The sequence below is a fragment of the Tursiops truncatus genome, chromosome 1 (genome assembly GCF_011762595.2).
Source record: "Tursiops truncatus isolate mTurTru1 chromosome 1, mTurTru1.mat.Y, whole genome shotgun sequence".
NCBI lineage: Eukaryota > Metazoa > Chordata > Mammalia > Artiodactyla > Delphinidae > Tursiops > Tursiops truncatus.
This window is the reverse complement of record NC_047034.1, coordinates 174,769,360-174,792,105: the sequence shown is the minus strand read 5'-3', so window position 1 is coordinate 174,792,105 and position 22,746 is coordinate 174,769,360. Positions and strand designations below refer to the sequence as shown.

General features: G+C 57.3%; 1 protein-coding gene across 1 annotated transcript; it reads left to right on the top strand.

The window, feature by feature from the left end:
• Positions 1-292: 292 nt before the first annotated feature.
• Positions 293-22,278, top strand: C1H1orf167 (chromosome 1 C1orf167 homolog). The gene is given in 21 exon segments (XM_073805043.1): positions 293-1,092; positions 2,072-2,270; positions 2,273-2,391; positions 2,430-3,118; positions 3,120-3,318; positions 3,741-4,260; positions 9,130-9,184; positions 11,206-11,372; positions 11,375-11,679; positions 12,058-12,192; positions 12,314-12,417; positions 13,809-13,983; positions 14,080-14,234; positions 14,876-15,048; positions 15,051-15,104; positions 16,015-16,159; positions 17,199-17,449; positions 20,479-20,611; positions 20,953-21,071; positions 21,074-21,100; positions 22,011-22,278. Coding segments are annotated over 21 exon segments (4,035 nt in total). The 5' UTR covers positions 293-939; the 3' UTR covers positions 22,169-22,278.
• The last annotated feature ends 468 nt before the right edge of the window (positions 22,279-22,746 follow it).

Below are 22,746 nucleotides of genomic sequence, written 5' to 3'. Positions count from 1 at the left end.
TCACTTTAACCTATGTTGTGATTTTGCTGCATGAGTGGCAGAGAGAGGGAGCCGGGGGTGTGCAAAGGGGATGGTTATAACGCCGGATGGTTAAACTGCAGGAGGCGGGAGAGAGACATCACGGTGGGTCCGGTGGGTCGGAGGACGAAGGGTGGTAGGGGCAGAGGGTCGGGTCTCATGGAAGGAAGGATGGGGCACCAGAGGGAGGGAGCTGGAAAGATGGGTGTGGGCTCTGAAACTGAAACTACGGGGGAGGTGCAGTTTCTGAGGATGACAAAGTCTGGGGGGACCCTGGGAGCAGGTGACTGAGGTTGGGTGAAGGACAGGATGGTGGGAGGTTAGAAGGTCAAGGACTCGCAGACCAGGAGTTGGAGGGATTGCCCACGTGCAGGGTGAAACCACCCAGAAGTTAGGCGTGTGCTGCAGAAAGTGACAGTGAGCTGGGAGCTGAAATCGTCAAGGAATAAATGACGAGGACTTCCTTCCTGGCCTGCCTGGAACTTCGAACCAGAGCATTTTAGAGAGGAGAGAGGGAGAATGGTCGGGAAGGGGCGACTGGAAGCAAAGAGGGCCCCCCCTCCTGCCTAGAGGTCTGAGAGAAAGAGCCCTCACCTGACAGGGCTGCTCAGGAAGCAGGGTCCACAGGGATCTGTCATCAGTGTTAAGGGTGGGTGCCGGAAGACATGAGAAAATTACAAGGGAAAGGGGTGGTACAGGGGTTGGGGAGAGGAGACCCCAAGGGGCCCTGAACAGGACAGCCGGGGCTGGACCTCAGGGCAACCAGGGATGCTGGGGAAGCGTGGGAGTGGGGACCAGGGCTGGGCGTGGCTGGGTAGGAGGCGGGCACCCTATCCTCACCCCTCAGAGTCCCCCTAATCAAACAGGACTGGCTGCGGTGTGGACCAAGGTCACTGCCACCCTGGCTTTGCCCTGGAACCCATGGAGCTGAGACCTGACACCAGCCACAAGGAGAATGTGCCCCCCAGGCCGGCCACCCCCCTGAGGCCAGGCAAGAGGCTCAGGGGATCTGGGTCAGAGGTGGCAGGAGTGAAGTCCCCTCGGGTAGCAGCCCAGCGGCCCTTTCCCAGACAGGCCAGCCCAGGGCCTTGCTAATTCCAGAGATTAGCTGTTCAGGGCCAGCCGGGCCAGGACAAAGTCTTCCAGCCTGGGGCGCGAGGGAGGGTCAGGAAGTCAGGACACGAGGTGAGGAGGGAGGCGCAGGAGGGGGCCTGTCTGGGGCCCCTGGCAGAGAAGGGGCCCTCACAGGGCGGTCTTCTGGCAGCACTGGTGGGCTGGGAACCTCCCTGCTCAGGTTCCTGGGGCTTCCGGAAGGCCACCGAGCTGGTGCAGCCAGGAGTGGGAGTAGCCCAAGAACAAATTCAGATTCCTGTTTACTTGCCGGGTTCTCTGTGTTCTAGCTGTGTGGCCGTGGGGCAAGGCGCTTAACTTCTCTGACCTTTAGTTCCTATCTACAAACTTTCATGCCCACACTACCTGCCAGGCCCTCCCAGGCATCTCACCCGCCCCCAAGAGGCCTTGTCTCCCAGCTGCAGAATGGCCTGGGGGCTGGAGAGACCGGCAGGGAGGGAGCGCCACCACCTCGGGGCCAGAGCAGCCCACGGTTAGCTGTTTGATATGTTGAGTCTTGCTTTCACCCCAGCTGCGGACGCCCCAGCACCTCTTTGCTCAAGCTGGACACCAGGGAGCCGTCAGCGACACTTCTCTTCCCTTCACCCTCTTCTAGGCCTTCTCAGCAGAGCTGATCTGTCTCCTTCTCTCCACCCTCCTGCCGCCCCCATGCCAGCCCCATCGTCTCTCGCCTGGGACCCCTCAGCAGCCTCCCAACTATCTCCCTGCTTCCCTCTGCCCTCCTCCCTGCCCCTGCCCTGTCCCTGCTCTGAGTCCCTGCACGGTCACCAGGTCGCTGCTCTGGCTCAAGACCCCCGGGTGCATCCGTTGGTCCACCTGGGATGACAGAGCTGACGCAGACCTCTGGAGCTGGGCTCCCTCCCGTGTGGCGCCCTGTCCCTCCCCAGCACTGACCACCAAGTTCTCCCCCAGGACATAACTGTCTGTCCTCTTTTTAGAGCAATGGAGACTCCGGAAGAGCCTGGCCAGTACACATGGCCGGTGGGTGCCCGTGGGCCAGGCCGAGAGCAGGGGGGCTGCCACCACACCATCCCCGGGGGCAGCGCTGTGCCAGGAGCCCTGCCGAGTCCAGAGCAACCTGACCAGCCCCAGCCTGGGCCTCGCCCTGAGGGACACGCCTGGCAGCTGACCAACTCAAGCTTCCGACAGCAGAGCAACTCTCAGCCCCTGGCCGGGAGGCCCCAAGGAAGACCCCAGGCGTTTGCCATCCAGCAGAGCGACTTGAGTGTCAGGGAGACGAGCGTGGCTGAGTGGGGACGTCGCCTCTGGTCGGGGCTCAGGAAAGCTTCTGGCCGCACAGGATGCCCGGGGGAAGCCCTCTACCCCGAGGGCCACTGGCTTCCCCAGCCTCCCACCCGAGGTGGTCCCAGCTGCTGTCCACCAATACCCCCTGCCCAGACATTGGGCCCGCTGCAGGCCTGGGCCCGCTCAAAGGGCACACACGGCCGGACCCCAGATCCCAGTGTGGCCTGGTTCCCAGGATGGGGGAACCCCTCATCCTGCAGGACCTGGCTGCCCCTGCCCAGAGCCGGACTCGGGCTCCGTCCCAAGTTGCTATTCACCAGCTGCTGGCCTCTGTGCAACGCCTGGAGCGTGAGGCAGTCCGTCTCAGGTGCCAGGCATCCTGGGAACCCCCAGGCCCTGTGCAGCAGGAGTCCTGGACCAGAGCTGGCCAGATACTCCCTGCTCACCCCCAGCCCAGCCAGCCTGTTCTTGCTTCCTGGGATGAGAGGAGGAAACATACCCAAGGTTTCAGGGAAACTGCAGGTTTCCCGGAAGCACCGGGGGTCCAGGATGGTCTCTCAGACTCTCAGGCAAGCAGCAAGTCTGCATCACTGGAGACTGCTTTGGAGATGCTTCCCGGGGTTGCCCTTGACCCTGAGCAAGGGGTCCTTCCTGCCCACCCTGTAAGACGAGGAGAGAAGTGCTCCCCAGGGACTACATACGGCAGGGGACAGAGGGAGGACCCCTGCTCCCTCAAGGGCGGGCAGCAGGGAGGCCAGACTCTGCTCTTCAGCCTCGTCCAGTTCAGCCCGGGGCATCCTCCCTGGGCAGCAAGGAGGGGACAGGACCCCGTGGGAGCAGGTCGGCAGCGAAGAAGAGAGGCCGGCTTCCGGTCTGCCAGACACGGCCCCCGCGAGAAGTGCCCTGCAGGGAGAGGCCAGAGGGGTCTGAGATGGGAACTGGGGGACTCAGGGTTGGGGGAGGAGGGCTGCCTCCCAGGAATTCTCGCTCCAAGCTGGCTGTCACTCCTCTGTCACCCTCCCTCAGAAAGGGAGGCCGTGGGCAGGCAGGCTTAGCAGGGGGTGTCCAGTCCTGCTTGCTTCTTGGCCTGAGTGCTGTGTCATGTCCCTTTGTTTTCCAAGAACGCAGCCAGAAACACTGTGAGCCTGGAGTCTGAGATAGGCCGGTGAGGTCATGGGCTGGGGGTGGGAGCCGGGGCCATGCTCCTGGGACGCCTCCTCTCCCATTTGCCTGCAGACTCGGGCCTGATGGAGATAAGGCCCGGATGGCAGATCCTTGCAGAATTTCAGGGGCAGGGAAGGCCCCAAGGACAGGAACGCGGGGACTGCCGCTCCCGGGAATCCTAAACCTGTGAGGCTGTCCTGCATTCATTCCCCTGCCCCCAGGAGCTCTCCTGTCTGGGATTTCCAAGGCTAGCCCTCCATAGAGGGAAGTTCTCCCGGGGTGCAGCCAGCTCTCCTGCCGCAGCGTGGAGCATCACCCTCCATGCTGGAAAGGCGACGCGGGTGCTGCTGAGCCCCCAGCTCTCCCTGGGACTGGGGACCGGGCCCATCCCCTGGTCAGCCTGGTCTGTCCCCAGCCGGCAGTGGCTGTCCAGATGTTTCAGAGCGTGGCGGCACTGGGTGCAGAGGCGGCGGCCAGTGGCAGCGGCCATGGCGCTGGGCTGCCGGCAGCTGTTGCGCAGGGGCCTACGGGCGCCGCGGTGGACACTGTGGCTCCGGGAGGCCCAGCTGGCGGCGGCGTGGGGACAACACACGCAGGCCCTGCTGGCGCGGACCTTCCAAAAGGTTAGGGGCCTCCAGGTTGGACCGTGGGGGGGTGATGAAGTGCCCGTGTGTCTGGGGAGGAGGCTCTCCTGGGGCGCAGGTTGTTCCTCCTGAGTGATTGGCAGTAGGGGGGAGGCAGTGTCAGCCCAGACATGACCGAGCTCTGCCTGAATTCAAATCCTGTCTCCGTCACTTTCCTTTTCCCCACATTTTCTCACTGTGTGAGCTTGGGCAAGTTACTTAACCTCTCTGTGCCTTCGTCTCTTTAGCTTTAAAATGGGATCATAGGGACTCCTCTGGTGGCGCAGTGGTTGGGAGCCCGCCTGCCAATGCAGGGGACACGGGTTCAAGCCCTGGTCCGGGAGGATCCCACATGCCGTGGAGCAGCTGGGCCCGTGCGCCACAGCTACTGAACCTGCGCTCTAGAACCTGCGAGCCACAAGTACTGAATGAGCGTGCTACAACTAGTAAAGCCCGTGCACCTAGAGCCCGGCTCCACAACAGGAGAAACCAAGGTGATGAGAAGCCCGCGCACCGCAATGAACAGTGGCCCCCGCTGGCGGCAACTAGAGAGAAAGCCTGCATGCAGTAACGAAGACCCAACGCAGCCGTAAATAAATAAATAAATAAATTGATTAAAAAAAAAAGGGATCATAGTAGTACATACCTCTCAGGGTTGTTGTGAGGTTAAATTAATAAATACAAGGAACTCAGAACCCTGCCTAGCACATAGCAAGCACTCTACCGTTTTAGTGGTTGCTACTTTTTGTTTGTTTTGCTTTTTGTTTCTGTTTGGTTTCACTGTGTGTCATGCGGGATCCTAGTTGCCCAACCAGGGATCGAATCCATGCCCCCTGCAGTGGAAGCGCAGAGTCTTAACCACTGGACCGCCAGGGAAGCCCTGGTTGTTATTTTTTACTAGCGGTTTGCCAGCCAGGACTAGGAGAGAACTTCTATATTCTTCCCTCCTTGGGAAAAGTGCTTTAGGAGGACCCAGCTCTAGGTTTTGTCTCCCAAGGAAAACCCTGCCTCTTGGGCTCTATCTTTCCATTCATTCATTCATTCATTCATTCCCAAAGAGGCAGGGGAGTCTAATGGTATGGTTAAAACCACAAGGTCTGACTCGTGTCCCCACCCTTCCTGGTGCCCGCCCCCCCCCCCCCGCCCCCGCCGCTGCTCAGGGTACACTTGAGGCTACAGCCAACGTCCCTCTTCCCCTTCTCTCTTGTCCCAGTGGAGAAACTTGATTCAGCAGCAGAAACAAGGGCGGCTTCACATCCAGGCTGGGCCAGGACCCCCATCCTCTGGGGGAGGCCAGGACCAAGACCCCTCAGGAAGGAAGCCGGTGGTGGACACCGCCTGGAGAAGCAGGTGGTCTGGGACACCCCAGGTCAGTCAGTGTGACCTGGGAAGTGCTGGTGGCCCTCCCTCCCTCCTTGTCCCCCGTTTCCCCTCCCCCACAAGAGAATGAGGATAAAGCCAGCCCATGTGGACCAAGATTTGTGCAAAAGGATGTCCATCATGGTGTTATTTATACTTCGTGAAAACTTCGAAACAGCCTAATACCTAACAGCGAGAGAGAAAATTGTAGTTTAACCATGTGATAAACATTTGGCAACAGTTCAATATGATGCTTATTGAGATTTTTAAAATTCCTCCCCACTCTTTTTTTCTTTATTTTTTGTTTCGGTAGCTTTACTGGTGTTCTTTCTAATCATAACAGTAATGCATGTTTGATTTGAAAAAACATTCGAGATAGATGGAAGTATTTCAATCAATTTGAAAGTTTCACCTCCCTCCTTACGTATATTATTCCCCTTCCTGGAAGTAGGTTTATGGGCATTTGCATAGAATTTTTAATGAGAAGGAAAAGGGTTATGGCAATGTTCAATGAAAAACAAAAAGAGAATACAAAAATAGTACCTAAAATATTTTTTCCTATGAATGTAAAACAGTGCATAGAAAAAAAAACCAGAAGCAAAAATACTGAAATGTTGCATAACAATGTGAATTACTTAATACCACTGAACTGCTCACTTAAAAATGGTTAAGATGGGGACTTGCCTGGTGGCGCAGTGGCTGGGAGTCTGCCTGCCAATGCAGGGGACACGGGTTCAAGCCCTGCTCCGGGAGGATCCCACACGCTGTGGAGCAACTAAGCCCGTGCGCCACAACTACTGAGCCCGAGTGCCACAACTGCTGAAGCCCAAGTGCCTAGAGCAGGTGCCCCGCAGCACCTCAGCAAAGAGTAGCCCCTGCTCACTGCAACTAGAGAAAGCCCGTGCATAGCAACCAAGACCCAACACAGCCAAAAATAAATTAATTAATTAATTTAAAAATGGGTTAGAATGGGTATCCTCAGAAAATCTACAAACAACAAATGCTGGAGAGGGTGTGGAGAAAAGGGAACCCTCTTGCACTGTTGGTGGGAATGTAAATTGATACAGCCACTATGGAGAACAGTATGGAGGTTCCTTAAAAATCTAAAAATACAACTACCATATAACCCAGCAATCCCACTACTGGGCATATACCCGGAGAAAACCGTAATTCAGAAAGAGTCATGTGAGGCTTCCATGGTGGTGCAGTGGTTAAGAATCCACCTGCCAATGAAAGGGACATGGGTTCGATCCCTGGTCTGGGAAGATCCCACATGCCGCGGAGCAACTAAGCCCATGTGCCACAACTACTGAGCCTGCGCTCCAGAGCCCGTGAGCCACAACTCCTGAAGCCCAGGCACCTAGAGCCCATGCTCCACAACAAGAGAAGCCACCGCAATGAGAAGCCCGCACACTGCAACAGAGTAGCCCCCGCTCGCTGCAACCAGAGAAAGCCTGCGCGCACCAACAAAGACCCAACGCAGCCAAGAATAAATTAAAAAAAAAAAAAAAGAGTCATGTACCACAATGTTCATTGCAGCACTATTTACAATAGCCAGGACATGGAAGCAACCTAAATGTCCATTAACAGATGAATGGATAAAGAAGATGTGGCACATATATACAATGGAATATTACTCAGCCATAAAAAGGAACAAAACTGAGTTATTCGTAATGAGGTGGATAGATTTAGAGTGTGTCATACAGAGTGAAGTAAGTCAGAAAGAGAAAAACAAATACCGTCTGCTAACGCATATATGTGGAATCTAGAAAAATGGTACTGATGGACCTAGTGCCAGGGCAGAAATAAAGACGTATATGTAGAGAACGGACTTGACACAGTGGGGGAAGGGGAGGCTGAGACGTAGTGAGAGCGTGGCACTGTCATATATACACTCCCAAATGTAGAACAGAGAGCTAGTGGGGAGCTGCTGCATAGCACAGCGAGAGCAGCTTGGTGCTTTGTGATGACCTGGAGGGCGGGAGGGAGGCTCAAGAGGGAGGGGAGGGCTTCCCTGGTGGCGCAGTGGGTGAGAGTCTGCCTGCTGATGCAGGGGACACGGGTTCGTGCCCCGGTCCGGGAAGATCCCACGTGCCGCGGAGCAGCTGGGCCCGTGAGCCATGGCCGCTGAGCCTGTGCGTCCGGAGCCTGTGCTCCGCAACGGGAGAGGTCACAGCAGTGAGAAGCCCGCGAACCGCAAAAAAAAAAAAAAAAAAAAAAAAAAAAAAGAGGGAGGGGATATGGGGATATATGTATACATATAACTGATTGACTTGGTTGTACAACAGAAACTAACACAACATTGTAAAGCAATTATACCCCAATAAAGATGTATAAAAAAATTCAAAAAGTAAAAAAAGAAAGTCACAATAATCATATCAGCATTCCTTAAAAAAAATGGTTAACATGGTAAATTTTATATTACGTGTATTTTACCACTATTAAAAATACAAATAAATAAATGTCATCTCCCATCCCCCCCCCAAAAATGCTAAAATGGTGGTCATCTCTGGAGTGGTGAGATTAAAGGTGGTTATTTTCTTTTCCTCAATTTTCCATTCCAGTGATGTATTGTTTTTGTTCCTATCTTTAAATGAAACAAATGTGTTTAAAATAATTATTTAAGTAATATTTCTTTTAATGCATGTGTGCTGTAAAAAACCCTAATAGTATTGATGAGAATTCAGCAAAAGCAGAACCCTCCCCCCAGATCACTTACATAATCAGGAGTGGAACGTACTGTCTGGAACAGAACAGGGAGTGGCTCAGCGCACCTTTGCTCCTGCAGGCAGGCGGCACTGCAGGACTGGGGTGGATGGGTTGGGACCAGGTGCCCGCCCTCTGCCTTGGCATCCGTTTCTCTTTGGTCAATTTTACTCTCAGTCCAAGGAGTCGGAGGGAGGAGGCGGGAGCCCAGCCGATTCCATTGTGTCCTGGGCCGAGGCCAGATGGAGGAGACAGGGGAGTCCAGATCCTGCAGGCTGTGCAACAGCTGGCTGGTAAGATGTGGGGCGCTGGGAAACGGGGGAGATGGAGCCAGGTCGGGCAGGGGGTCCTCAGTGAGTGAATGAGTGTTTATCGAGTATCTACTCTGGCAACTTCCCAGACAAGATCTCACTTGATTCTCTCGTGGGGACCTCAGCAAGGCATTGTGCCCATTTTACTGATGGGGAACTGAGGCACAGAGACATGAAGTGACCAGCTCAAAGACACAGGGTATGAGAGGCGCGCATCCTGTGTTTGTGTGCCATGGACGCTGGCACAGGCCGGACAGAAGCTTGAGTGTTAGAATTGGCAAGTCCTTAGACATGACTCACTCGTGGGGAAACTGAGGCCCAGAGATGGAGAGGGACTGGCCAGAGGCCACACGGCCTGGGGTCCCAGGAGTCAGTGGTCCCTCCTGGCCCTGACTTCCCCTCCCTTCACTCTCTCTTCCCCCTCTCTTCGTTCCCTGTAGTCTTCCTCCTGTGGTGCCGTCAGAAGGAACGGGCAGGAGAAGGGGGTCCAGGGAGAGGCCTCCGGGGCCGTGCTGAGGGCTCAGAGGATGGAGAGGCCCCCCCCCCCCAGGCCTGGTGCTCTCCTGCTGCAGATGCAGCCTGGGTGTCCCCACTGGACACCTGGTGCCAGAGGGCCTGGCTCTGCAGGTACGGGGAGGTGGGAATGGGGACCGCCTCCCCTGAGGCAGAGGGTGAGATGCAGCTGGGAGATGCACTTTAAGTCAGTTCTTGACTCCTAGTGTTGAAATGATGAAAATAAGAAATGAATACATGTGCCATTTACTGAGATGCTAAGACCTGGCAGACACCACCCAGGGGCTGGGATTTAGTTATAAGCAAAGCTTAATGCCCGCTGTCACTGGCCCTCATGGAACCCATGGCCCAGTGTGGAGACAGGCAGGAAATTAACAATCACAAAGGGTGTGTGTGTGTGAATACCACCAAAGTTAAGTGCTGTGAAGGGAAGAAACACAGATCTACATGAAGTTGTTTTTTTCCTTGTTAACTATTTTATTATGGGACTTTTAATCTTACATAGAAGTAGGGGAAATAGGATAATCACCCTCAGTGTACCCATCATCCAGTTTCACGAAAATCACCTCCTGAGAAAATGTGTTTAATCTGTACCCTGGCTACTTCCCCCAGTACATAATTTTGAGGCAAATCCCATGCATCCTACCATTTCATCTGTAAATATTTCTGTAGCATCTCTAAAACATAAAGTGCCTTTTAAACAACAGAACCACCAGGCCAGGATCACACCTAAAAAATGAATAATTCCTTAACACCAACAAATATCTGGTCAGCATTCAAATTTCCAATTGTTTTATAAGCAAATATGTTGTTATAGTTTTTTGGGTTTTTGGGGTTTGGTATTTATTTATTTATTTTGTCTGCACTGGGTCTTAGTTGCGGCACGCAGGATCTTTGTTGTGGCATGCAGACTCTTAGTTGCGGCACGCGGGATCTAGTTCCCCAACCAGGGATCGAACCCAGGACCCCTGCATTGGGAGCACAGAGTATTACCCACTGGACCACCAGGGAAGTCCTTGTTGTTATAGTTAGTTTGTATTGGGACCTAAATAAGGCCCACTTGCTGTCATTTGTTGAGGGGTCCTTAAGCTCTTTTTAATCTAGGGACTCCCCTCTGTTGTTTTTGTTTGTTTCTTTGTTTCCTTGCAAGTTATCTGTTGAAGAAACCAGGCTGCTTGTCAGGTAAAGTTTCCTACTGTCTGCATTTTGCTGATTGCATCCCCCGATAGAGTTTTCTTTTTCATAAATTTATTTATTTATTTATTGTCTGTGTTGGGTCTTCGTTGCTGCGCGCAGGCTTTCCCTAGCTGCAGCAAGCGAGGGCTACTCTTTGTTGCGGTGCATGGGCTTCTCATTGCAGTGGCTTCTCTTTGTTGCGGAGCGCAGGCTCTAGGCGCGTGGGCTTCAGCTGTTGTGGCACAACGGCTCAGTAGTTGCAGCTCGCAGGCTTAGTTGCTCCACGGCATGTGGGATCTTCCCGGACCAGGGATCGAACCCGTGTTCCCTGCATTGGTAGGTGGATTCTTAACTACTGCACCACCAGGGAAGTCCCCGATAGAGTTTTCTATGAGAACTTTTGACAAAGGGAGCTGACCTCGACCAGGGTTCAGCAGAGATGGGAAGGGTGCATGGCTGACTGGTGGAGGGACAGCAGACAGGAGTGCCAGGCAGAGGGAACGGAACAGCATGTGCAAAGACCTCTGACAGGGAGAGGAACATGGAAAATGCAAAGAACGGCAGTCCAGTCGGAGCCCTGTTAGTATGGGGTTGGGGGCTGGGGTGCTTTGAGATGAAGTTGGAAAGGTGTGTAATGGTGGGTGGGGGACAGACCATGCAGAGAGTGCCTTGTTGTCAGTGGGGAGGAGTCGAAATTTGATCATCAGAGCAAGGGGACTGCTCCTGGCGTATTTTAGCAAGAGAGTAAGATAATTTGATTTGAGATTTGAAAAATATCACTCTGGTTACTGTGTAGGCACTGACTGGAGGGGCGGGGGCAACAGTGGATGCAGGAGGGCAGGTAGGAGGTTGCTGAGGCCATCTGGGCACCCAGAAGTGACGGTGTGGCCTGAGCAGATGGCATGCTGCACCATCCCACAGCAGCCCCATTTTACAGACAAGAAAGCTGAGGCTCAGAGCGGTGAGTGGCTTGCCCAAGGCCTCAGTGGTGTGTCTGGCACATGGCGGGAGGCTGTAGCTGCAGTCATTACAATGAGCACCTGCACTTTCTCTTGGCTCTCCAGGTGCTTTGGGGCCTGGCAGCGGTTCGCACAAGGGGGGACCCGGTACCGGGACCACATGGCCAACCGCGGGCAGGGACCCTGAGGATGTGCCTGCAGCAGTGGGTGCAGACGAAGCAGCTCCAGGCCTCAGATGGGGCGAAGGTGACCCAGCTGTCCCTTTGTTGGCGGGAGGCAGGTGAGCGAGTGGCGGGCCGAGGGGCTCCCTCTCTCTCCCACCCCAGCAAACAGCGTCACTTAAGCTCCTTCTGCAGTCGCCCAGTTGATTTATGTATGCTCGTGGTGGGAGGTGATGGGATCGGGAGTTTTCTCGGGGATGCAGCCTGGCAGGCCTGGGAGGGTCCGGAGGGGTCCCTGGAGCAGCAGGCTTTGGTGGGCCCCATCCTGACCTCCATCATGAGCTCCTCTAGGCGAGAGACCTGTTCAATCTTCCACCTGGAAGAGATGGAGTCCCTGCTTCTGGGAAGCTTCTGGTCTTAGGGGGATGCACAACTCCTGCCCCCGACCGACAAAAACGTGACAGAGGAACATGGGATCTTCCAGGTGTCCCGGTGGGGAGGGTTTGGGGGTGGTGGGAGGGGGCAGTAGCCACAAGGGGAGAGGTCCTAAGGGGCCCGAGGCAGCGTCCACCAATGGCTTTGAGCAGAGGGTGCTCACTGATTCATCTCTTGTCTGCTTCTCAGGGAACATGGCCCTCCCCAGCTCAGCCCCTGGGGGGGCCACAGCCCACGGCCTGGGGGGGTGGCCCAGGCCCAGGCGCTGCCCCGGGAGCAAGGCCGGCGCTCCTTGCAGGAAGCTGGCCGGAAGCTGGGCGCTGCTCACCACCGGGCGCTGCTGCTCTGGAGGACGCAGCTCTCCCAGCGCCAGCGGGCGGAGCAGGTGTCCGTGAGTTTGTGACCTGGGGTTGGGCCTGGAGGACATGGAGTGGGAAGGTGAGCGGTCCTCAGCACTGGATGGAGTGTCCCATAGGGAATGGGCCACATCCTACTCCTCTCTGTGGCCCCAGCATGGGGCCTGGCACCCTGTGGTGCCCAGCAGGCATGGGGCCGGGGGAGGTAGCCTAGGGACGCTGTCAGTGATAGAGCAGAGAGCTGTGGGGGACAGGGAGTGGTCAGGGGCACAGACACGGAGTCCTGCCAAGGTGGCTGGAACCTGACGGGGAGGTTGGTTTAATGCTCTTCTCCCTCCCCAGAATCTGGACCCACCTCTCACCCATCTCCTGGCTAAGGGGGAGCCCCCTGGTGGCAGAAACCCTGTATGTCTCCTCACCACTGTCTCCTAGCGTCTTGCAGATGCCCAGGCTGCCGAAGGCCCAGAACAAATACCGTAAATGAATCAGTGAAGGAGCCACTTTTTCCCCTGCCCCCATTTGCCTTATTACACAGCTGGAGAAGCTGAGGCTCAGAGGGGTCAAGCAGCTTGCTCTAAATCACGCTGAATCAGGAGCAAGAAGTGAGACCTATAGTGAGACCTTGCGATGCTTTTATACAAGATGGGATGCTGGGACTCAGAGCCCAGGCTGATGGTTATGGGTGAGAGAGCCAGTGGAGGTCAGGAGGGGCCAGCTTCACTGACGGAATGTCAGCAGGAATGTAAGCCAGCAGCTGCAGGGTTAAGAATTCTGTCCTTAAAAGCTATGCACCTAGCAGAGGAGCTCCCACACTGCGATCTATTGAAAGTCAGCCCTCAACACAAGGGATTGTAAAGAAACAAACAAAAACCCAAAATAACAAACAAAAAAGAACAAAACAAGAAAAAAATAAAAACAAACCAAAAAAAGCTATACACCTGGCATCCATCAGCCCCACACCCACTTGGTCCACTTGGACCCTCAGTCTCTTTTAATGCGTCCCTGGACCTCTAAGGAAACTCAGTTCACCATGATCCTTCAGAATGTAGCCCTCCCTCCCCCAGTCTATCCTCTGGCCTTTGGGTACCGGGTCACAGTCCATAGCTCCCTGCAACATATCTGAGGCTGCCCTGTAGCCTGAGATGAGCGCTTGGATCCCAGGTCTGCTGCTGTTTGGAGTTTGGGGAAATGACCTTCCCCCCAGGCCTCAGCTTCCCTACCTTTATAACCGAGTGGAGGCAGAAATACTGGTGTGGGCTCTTGAGTCCTGGGTCGCTGGGCCTGGGCTCGGCTCCACTCCCCATCAACTGCGTGGCCCCCATGCACCCAGGGAGTGTGGCGAGGATCAGCCAGGTGATCAGGGCAAGTAGAGCTGTGGTCTCGGCCTCAGCTGCTCACGGGGGTCACCGTGGGGGCTTTGGAAAAGTTGGGGAGCCCAAGCCGCACCCAGACCATTACATCAGAATCTCCGGGGCTGGGGCCCCAGTGAGCATCGGTATTTCTTAGAGCCCCCGGTGGTCCTAGTGGGCGGCCCGTGTGGGAGGTGGGGTTGCCCAGCTCTGGCCCAGCGTTTGGCTCACGGTGGCACCCTTCCAGCACCCCCAGCCAGGGGTGACGGGGGGCCCCGGCACTCACCTGCCCCCTCCAGTAGCTCCTTCTTCGAGGGCGTGCAGCAGCGGGCGCTGCGTCACAGCCTGAGGGGTTGGCGCCTGAGGGCGTGGGATCCGGGCAGCGCCAGGACCACCTTGGCCCCAGCGGTTCTGGGCGGTGTCCTGGGAGGAAAGGCCCTGCCGGGCTGCAGGACACCCCGCAGCTCCCTGGAGCAGGTGAGGGGGAGAGGGTGGGGAGGGCTGGGAAGGGGAGGGGAGGGGGGAGGGGTAGCAGCACCCAGGGCACCCAGGACTCCACAGCTCCTTCCCCAGGCTTCCCGGGCCCCCGCCCTCCTGGAGGTGTTCCGGGTGAGCTTTCTGTGGGCAGCTGGGCGGCAGCAGCAGGGGCGGCACCTTCTGCTCTGGCAGGCGCAAGCCCAGCAGTCCCGGGGCGTGGCAAGGTGGCATCAGCGCACCCTTCAGAGGCGGTAGGGACCCCTCCCCAGGACGGGGGAGCCATGCTGCCCACCACCCTTGGATTTACTGTTTCCCATCAATCCTTGCCCTTCCCACCGCACCCCCTTGGGGTCTGCATCCCAGAGGGCTCCCCTCACACCCCAGACTCAGATCCTCTCAGAGCCTCCTGCCCTCCTACCCTGCCCTGCTGAGAGGTGTGAAGTATTCATTTCTCCCAGAAATTTCACAGCTGTGGTAATCCCAGCTTTGTCCCTCACTGGCTGTGTGATCTTGGGCAAGTTGCTTAACCTCCCTCTGCCTCTATCTCTCCGTTCGTATGGGGGTAATAATAGGACTCACTCCAATGGGAATCAGCTAGGGAGGGGCACGCACATCCCCTAGCACAGTGCCTGGCGTTAGTAAACACTCAGCCCGTGGCAATGTTCCTCACTAGGAGCTGAGCATAGCACTTGGCATCGGGGGTCTGGGGTCCCACTGTATCCCGACCACCTGTTATTGTGACCCTTGGAGCAGCATTTAAGCCCTCCAGCCCCCAGCAACCCACCCTCCCCCATGATGGATGGAGGGAGAAGAGTCACCCCAAGCCCTCCCTGCTTCTGAGGGGAGGGGAGGGGAGGGCCGGGCTGGCCCAGGGTGGCAGTGACCACCTGAGGGTGGACACTCCCCTTCCCAACATCCTCCTTGGCTGGAGCCACTGGGCAACAGCCCAGGGGGCCAGGAGAGAGCTGGCTGCCTGCCGGGCCTGGAATCAGAGCTGCAGGGCCGTGCTGGGCCTGTGGCGGCAGCAGCTGGTGCACCAGCAGGAGACGGAACAGTGGGCCCGGGAGTGGGATGGGGACAGCAGCGACGTGCACTGGGCCACTGGCACTGCTGCTGGCAGAGTGAGTCGGGCACTGGGACGGGGCACCGGGGCTGAGGGGGGGCCCAGGTCCGTCAGGGACACCCAAGATTCTGGTCCTCTAGTACAGAGTCCAGTGATGGGACACTCCCACAACCCCCCACGCCCCCACCCCAGGTCTGGGTGGCAGAGCAGGACCGGGGGGCGTGGACGCTGTAGGCTCGGGTTAACGTTCCCCGCTCTTCCATTCCCTGGCTGTGTGGACTTTAAGTGTGCTACTTAACCTCAGCTTACTCATCCGTAAAATGGGGATAACAGTGGTACACCCCACCCCCGCCCCCGCTAGAGTGATTGTGAGAATTCTGTGAGACAATCCACACTAAGGGCTTGGCTCAGAACCCCGCTCCTCGTGGGTGCTACCATCATCATCACCACCTTCATCTTCATCCTTGGCATCCTCACCTGGCCTTCAGGAGCCCAGCACAGAAGGCGGGGATCACTGGGGGCAATTTTAGAGGCTTCTCACTCCACTGCTATCATATCAGTGGGCTGGCAGGTGGGGATTTGGTTGTTCTGGAAAGTTCGTGTCCTGTCCACTGGGGACAGCTGCTTCCCCAGCCTAATCGTTGCCTAGGAACATTGACCCAGTGTTGCCAGACCTCTGTTTTTACAGAAAAGCTGGAAATCTGTATTTTTATGTGAATTCTCCTGACTCCTAAACATCGTCGAGAAATTAAAAGAAACAAAACAAAACAAAACTCTGAGTTGGTAGTCCTGGTCACCAGTAGGACGCCTGTAATGGGAGCATCTTAACCCAGACAGTTAGGTGGCCTCCTTGGTTCCCACTTGGGTAGAGGGCAGAAGCTGGCAGAGCAGGGGCCCACGGTTCCTTGGGGCCCAGGCTGAGGCTGCAATGAGCGCCTAGGGGCACCTCAGCATCTCTCTGGCCACAGGACAGCAGCTCCTGCGTGAAAAGTACCAGCGGTGTGTGCGGGCCCGCCTCCAGGGCCTGCGCAGGGCCGTGTTCCGGGGCTGGCAGGAGGCAGCAGCTTGTCAGAGACCCACGGTGGCCGGTCCAGAGCAGCTCCTACTGCAGAGGTGGCCGGGCCTGGGGGTGGGAGAGCGAGGGTCACCCCCACCCCGGGAAAAGCAGGGAGAGAGCCCAGGGATGGGAAGCTGGGTGGCCTCTGCAGCTCTAGGGGCAGGTCAGGCTGGAGGCCTGGGACCCGGGCATCATGGGCGTGAAGGGAGACCGCAGCCTGGAGTCAAAACCACCAAGCTTCCATTATATGAATTGTTTGGGAGGTGCAGGATGGCAAGCCCCTAACCCCACCCAATGCCCTGACAAGCCCCAGGTCTCCACCTCCTGGCCAGGTCAGTCCTTTGGTTTCAGAGCTCACAGTTAAGATGAGGAAATCAGGGACTTCCCCGGCGGTCCAGTGGTTAAGACTCTGCGCTTCCACTGCAGGGGGGATGGGTTCGATCCCTGGTCAGGGAACTAAGATCCCACGTGCCTTGAGGCCAAAAAAAAAAAAAAAAAGAAAAGGATGGGGAAGTCAACTCCTCAAAGAGCCACCACAAAGAGAGCGAAATCTGAAATAGAGATGTTCTAGTGACACACATATACCGTTCATGGGTGCATGTTTAAAAGCAGAGGGGACAGACGACACCTTCTCCCACGGTTGGCTCTGTACAAACTCACACGCATTCACAGCGTCCCCACGGGGCCATTGAACCATTCACCGCAGAGTGGCTGATGTTTTCTTGGTCCATCTGGGAGCGGGGGACCACATTCTCCTCACTGACCTCCTGGCCCACAGCGGCCTTGTGAGGGCAAGCAGGGTGTGGATGCTCTCTTGGTGGAGGGGGACCTGAACCCACAACTGCCAGGTTCCCACACCCTCCCGGGCAGCACCTGCCCCCGGAGCGGGGGTGAGTGCGTGCCAAGGCCCCTAAGCGAAAGCCAGAGCTCTCACCTGTTATACATCGATCCATACGTTCTTAAGGCACAGGGCTGTGTAGCCAAAACTGTGAAGAACCCGTGATGGTTTGTGGGGAATTTTCAGGTGTAATTTTGAATTGATGTGACTTTTGACTGGGAAGTCGGCTGGGCCCCTTCTCTGCACCTGTTCTGCAGCCGCTTCCAGGCCTGGTGTGGAGTAGTGAGAGGCACAGGGATGCCCCGGGCCAAGGGTCCAGCCTTCCAGGATGGCCTGAGGAGATGGGCACCAGGGGCCACATTTGCCAGTGAAGCCCCAGAAGCTGCAGCCCGGCCTCAGGAGCAGCGCGTGGCCCAGGCCTCCTTCTCCTGCTGGAGAAGCCAAGAACAGGGACACCAGGTGGACAGCAAGCTGAGGAGGGCCGGGCCCAGCCGGCCTGCGTTGCAAGGCAAGTGGCCCCGGGCCAGTGCTGTGAGGCCCGCCAGCAGGCAGGAGAGAGAACCCAGGCCCAGGCCCTGTGCTGGCTGCTGCCCCGAAGCTGAGCGCCAGGTGGGTGCCCATGGCCTGAGGGCGGCCCCGCACTGTGCTTCCAGCTTAGGCCTTGAGCTCGTGTGGGGCCAGGGTAGAGGGTATTTGACGGCTGGTGGCAGGTCTCAGGGGGCTCGGGGTGATGGGGAGAGGAGGTCCTGGTCCCTGGGGTCAAATTCCAGCTCTGCACTTTCCAGCTATGCCACCCCTCTTTGGGCAAGTCTAACTTCGAAGGTCCAAGGAAGATTACAGGCCTGCCTTGCAGGGTGGCCCCGGGGATTAGGATAAGAAATAACGTGTGCAAGTTCTCCGCTCAGCTCGGGCCAGACACACACCAGGTCCTGGATGATATAAATCAGTGCTCGTGGCGGGATGGGAGGGAAGGAGGAGTTGGCAGGACTGCTTTCTCTGTGTCCCCTAAACAGGATGCCTGTCCCCGTCGTGTGACAGATAATTCTGCTGCTCTCTGTGCCCATTTGAACGTGATTTCCCCAGAAGAGCGATGGGGGACGAGGAACACAGGCATGGGGCTTTGCCTGGAGGTCCCCCTCCTGCGGTGCACTGGCGGGGGCAGAGGAGGGCTCCCTACAGCCCGCTGTAGAGTCCTGGCCCTGATGGCCTCGGTGTGGGCTCCTCCCTCGCTGCCAGGGTCCTAGAGGCCTGCGCCCAGTCAGCTACCAGGGGCCGTGTCCAGTGAGCTGCCATCGCCCAGTTCCAGCGGGCTGGGCCCAGGCGCCTCCTGGGAACCCACTGGGCCCAGTGGCGGACAGCGCTGCTCAGAGTGTGGCTGGAACCACAGGCGGAGGCCCAGGAGGCCAGCACAGCCCACCCCAGGCCCAGAGCCAGCCTCAGGCACTGGCCTAGGCTGGCCGCCAGAGGGCACCTCTGCTGAGGAGCGCTCCAGCCCTGCGGAGGCAGGTGAGGCCCGCCGCAGGTCAGGCGGGAGGTCCAAAATGACCTCGGGGCTACTGGCCTCAGAGTCAGCTTGATTCAGCCCCGATGGTGAGGGTGGTTGCATGCTTTTCCAGGACCCCAGCGGCCTTGTGGACACCACCCCTATGGGTTCTCAACAGCCTCCCGGCCGGGCAGCCACCCAATTACGGGTCCATCAGCACTTACTGAGCACCCACTGAGCGCCAGCCCAGTGCTGGTCTGCTACAAAGAAGCACCCTGGGTTGCATCTGTTAGGGAGACAGACACCTAAACTCATTATAAGTCCTGGTACAGTCTAGGATCAAAAGAGGTAATTGGGGTCAGTAGCAATTTTTTGTCATTTTTTTTTTAAATTAGTAAATGAAACATGCTCATTATAGAAAACCCAGAAAATATAAATGAAAAAATATTCTTTCATGACTCTCTCTACCCAGAGATGACTGCCAGTCCGTCTCCAGACCAGAAGCATTAGTTCTGATACCTGCAAAGGGTGACAAAGAGCTGGGTGGCCTAGCACGAGGGAAGAGGCCACAGGGAAATCCGGGCACAAAGAGTGACGCTGCATGGCAGTCCATTGCGGGACACGTCATTGCGGGACACATAGCCCCAGAGTTACCGGCAGGCCACAGAGTGTTCCTCAAGATGAACTGGTATCATCAAGAATCCTGTTTCAGGATTCAAACAAAATATGTCATAGACTCTAGAAAAGTTTCTAAGAAAAAAGATTAAAGTGGTTTGTTTTCAATGGAATTGAAACGGACTGGCTTTGGTTATTTGCAGAATCCACATATTTACCTATGTGGGGCTATGGCGACAGCAGATTCTGGGGTCTCAGGGTATTTTATTTCTAGATCTGTGTTTCAAGAGAATTTTATTTTCAGAGTATGTTTATAAACACTTCCATTCCATTTCTGTCAGCAAAGGCAGGCAGGGATCCCGTTTACTGATGGAGAAACTGAGACTTGTAGAAACAAAGTGAATGTCAGGAATGGTCAATGGTAACTAGGGGGCTGAATTCCAGGCCCCCCTCTTTCTACCGCACGCACACGCGCGCCCAGGCAGCCCTCACCTAACGACGGGGGCGGGTTTTATGCCACCTCACGGTGGCACAGACTCCCTTAGAGAGCCCCTGGTGTCTGTAGAGTGCAGTCGCTGGGGGCTCGGGCCCTGGAGTCAGACCACTCCGGAGAGGTGAGGCCTCAGACAAGTAATTTGACTTTATGAGGCTGAGTGGGGAGAGTAATGTCTACCTCACAGGGTGTACCTGGCACAGGTAAGCTCTGATTGGTAGCCATTTTTGGTCCACTCACCTTCCTGAGTCTCGAGCCATGTGGGAGCGTGGGGAAAGAGGCAGTGGCGTGTACTGATGGCCACACTACTCTCGGGCCTTTCCTGTCTCCTCTGGGAGCCTCAGGGCTCGCGGGAGAATCCGTCCCACTTGTGTGCACGTAAATACGAGGCCCTGTTACTGGTCGGGAAAGGAGTCCTGCCAGGTCACTTGGGCCCCTAGATGTCCAAGCCCATTGGTTCAGGGTTTCCTCTTTGTTCCCTCAGGCCTGCAGCTGCAGGCCACAGGCCACAGGGCCTGGCCTGCCCAGCCCCAAGCACCACAGCCCCAGTGGACAGAGGAAGCAGAGAGGAACGTCCCGGACTCCCTCAGGGAGTAAACAATGTCTGAAGTGCAGGGATGAGACCGTCACCAGCCCTCACGGGCCTGGAAATCAGCTTTGAACTCTTGGCGAATCTGTCTTATGTATTTACTGTTTTTCCCCACCCATCTCCTCTTCTGGAATATTTCACAATTTTGAGAAAACAATTACAATTTCTCCTGGCCCACCCTTTGGGGCCACAGCCCAAGCCTTTGCAGGAGGCTTGGGCACAGGTGGTGGCAGCAGGGACACAGGCTCAACACCATTTCTCGTTAACTCTCTTCCTAGGGCTCAGCTTCCAGAAGTACCGGGGGAGAGCTTACTCCCCTGAATGATGTGTTAACCTCTTCTGACGCCCCTTTGCCAGGTGACAGAGAGCCTCCCCTCGGCCCTGCCTCCCAGCTCCAGCTGCTGGGGCGAGGGTCAGCGCCCTACGGGGCCAGAAGGGGACCCAGCTCTGAGACCAAAGACCTCGAGGGCAAAGGCGAGGCCGAGCAAAGGTGTCTGGGGTGGGAGCAGAGTGTGTGCGTGGAGAGGGAGGGCTGAGAGCAGGGGTGGAGAGGGAGGGCTGAGAGCAGGGGTGGAGAGGGAGGGCTGAGGGCAGGGGTGGAGAGGGAGGGCTGAGGGCAGGGGTGGAGAGGGAGGGCTGAGGGCAGGGGTGGAGAGGGAGGGCTGAGAGCAGGGGTGGAGAGGGAGGGCTGAGAGCAGGGGTGGAGAGGGAGGGTGTGGGCTGGGCTGAGGGCCTTGCCTGACCTGGGCCCTCTCTGGCCGGTGCTCGTCCCGCAGCATTCTGCGGACCAGGCCTAGGCCCGTGGCTCTGCCCTCTTTCCTGGCCATGAAGGGGTCGTGATGCCCTTTGCTGTCAGGACACACACCAGGGCCTCTCCCCTCAGGAGGAAGTACCTGCAGCGCTGGCGCCTTGAGGCACTGCTTCGCCGGCTCCGGGGTTCCCTGCAGGCCAGGCCCGGGCAGCTGCATGGCAGCGCTGGGTAGATGCTCAGGGGACGGAGCAGCTGGCGCCCACACTGGCGAGTGGGGCGGCCCCTCCCCACCCTCACGCTGACCTCCCATCACGTCCCATTCCCAGCCCTAACCCATGGAAACGCAGTCTCTGAAAGTAAGTTCAGGACTCTGGACCTACCAAGCCTGAAACCTCGGGAACAGGTGCAGGAATCTGCATTGTTAACACACCTCAGGTGACACCTCCTCGTCACATCCCCTTCCTCCTGGTGCCACAGAGTTGCAGGCAGGGAGAGGCAGCAGAGGGGCTGGGGGCTGCCGGGCCGGGGACAGTGGTGGGCCCAGCTCGGGGTCTCCTCGTGACTGTCCCCATAGCTCAGGCAGTGGCACCTGAGGCGGGCCTGGTGACGGTGGGCCTTGCGGCTGCAGGTGTCTCAGCGATTACAGCAACAACAAGACGCTGGGTCCATTCCCAGGTACTGGGGGAGAGGGGGCGGCCCCGGCCCCCAGCAGGCCCTTCCTAGCCATGCCACGCCTGCACATTCCTGAGCTGCGGCCCTCCCTGCTTGGTGCCCCCAGAACCCCTTCTTTTCCAGGGGAGGGATCAGTTCAGTTAGAGAAAGCAGCCTGGATTCCAGAGCCCTTAATCCAGCTGGTGACCGCGTGCTGAGCACAGTCGTGGCCGTCACTGGTCCGGAGACGGGCTTGGCCTGTGGCACAGCTGCCACTCACACCGCCTGTGTTGGGTGTGGGTCGCTGAGCGCCGCCCCGTGATGTGCACTCAGAACCCAGCTTCCCTGATCGCAGGCCTGTGCATCTGGCCCAGGGCAGAGGGAAGGGCCTCCTCTTCCCTCAGGGGCAGAAGGAGCTGGGCCCCCGGAGTTCCTCCAGCACTGACAGCACACACCCAGGAGGGAGCCAAAGAGTTTCCTGCTCCCTGATTCCAGGCCTTTGAAACACGGCACCAGCGTCTGGCAGCCAGGGGCCTGAGGGGCAGAGCCAGCAGCAGTGGGAGGCCTCGGAGCAGGCAGGAAGCCACCAGAGCCCCTGTGCTTGGTGGACTTGGGGTGAAGCAGGGGGCCCAGCAGCAGCTGTGACCCGTTCCCCTGGAAAGGAAAGCAGATCGGAGCCCCACCCACCTGAGGAGTACAGGCTCAGGCACAAGGCGCTCAGGCCAAGAGCTCTGAAGGACAATAAAAACACCCTCCTTGGCCCCGGCTGCTTCTCTCTGTCTCTCCTAAAGGCTGCCCCCTGCCCCACCCAACCAGCCCCTCTGACCTGCTTCCTCTGCCGTCAGGCCGCCCTGTGGACAACCGGCCCCCTCCCCCCCCCCCCCGGAGCCGGTGAAGCCCCGCAAGCAGGGGCTGGGACAGGGAACAGCCTGCGTGCACGTGTCAGTCACAGCCCCTGGGCGGTGGGGCCTGAGGGCTGATGCCTGGGGAGCAGTGCCAGACAGACAGCTTCCAGGACAGGGTGCATGGAGGGGAGGGAGCGGCAGGCAGAAGGAGGTCCTGCCCGAAAAATAAGCCAGGAAGAAGTCAGTCCTGCTCGGGCCAACCTCACTTTCGCCCTCCATGGTAACAGGCAGGGCATCCCTTCACCCCTCAGAGCCAGGGGAGACAAGGGAAGGCCAAGGGCTCCACCATGCACAAAGGTTCAGACACCTTTATCCCTT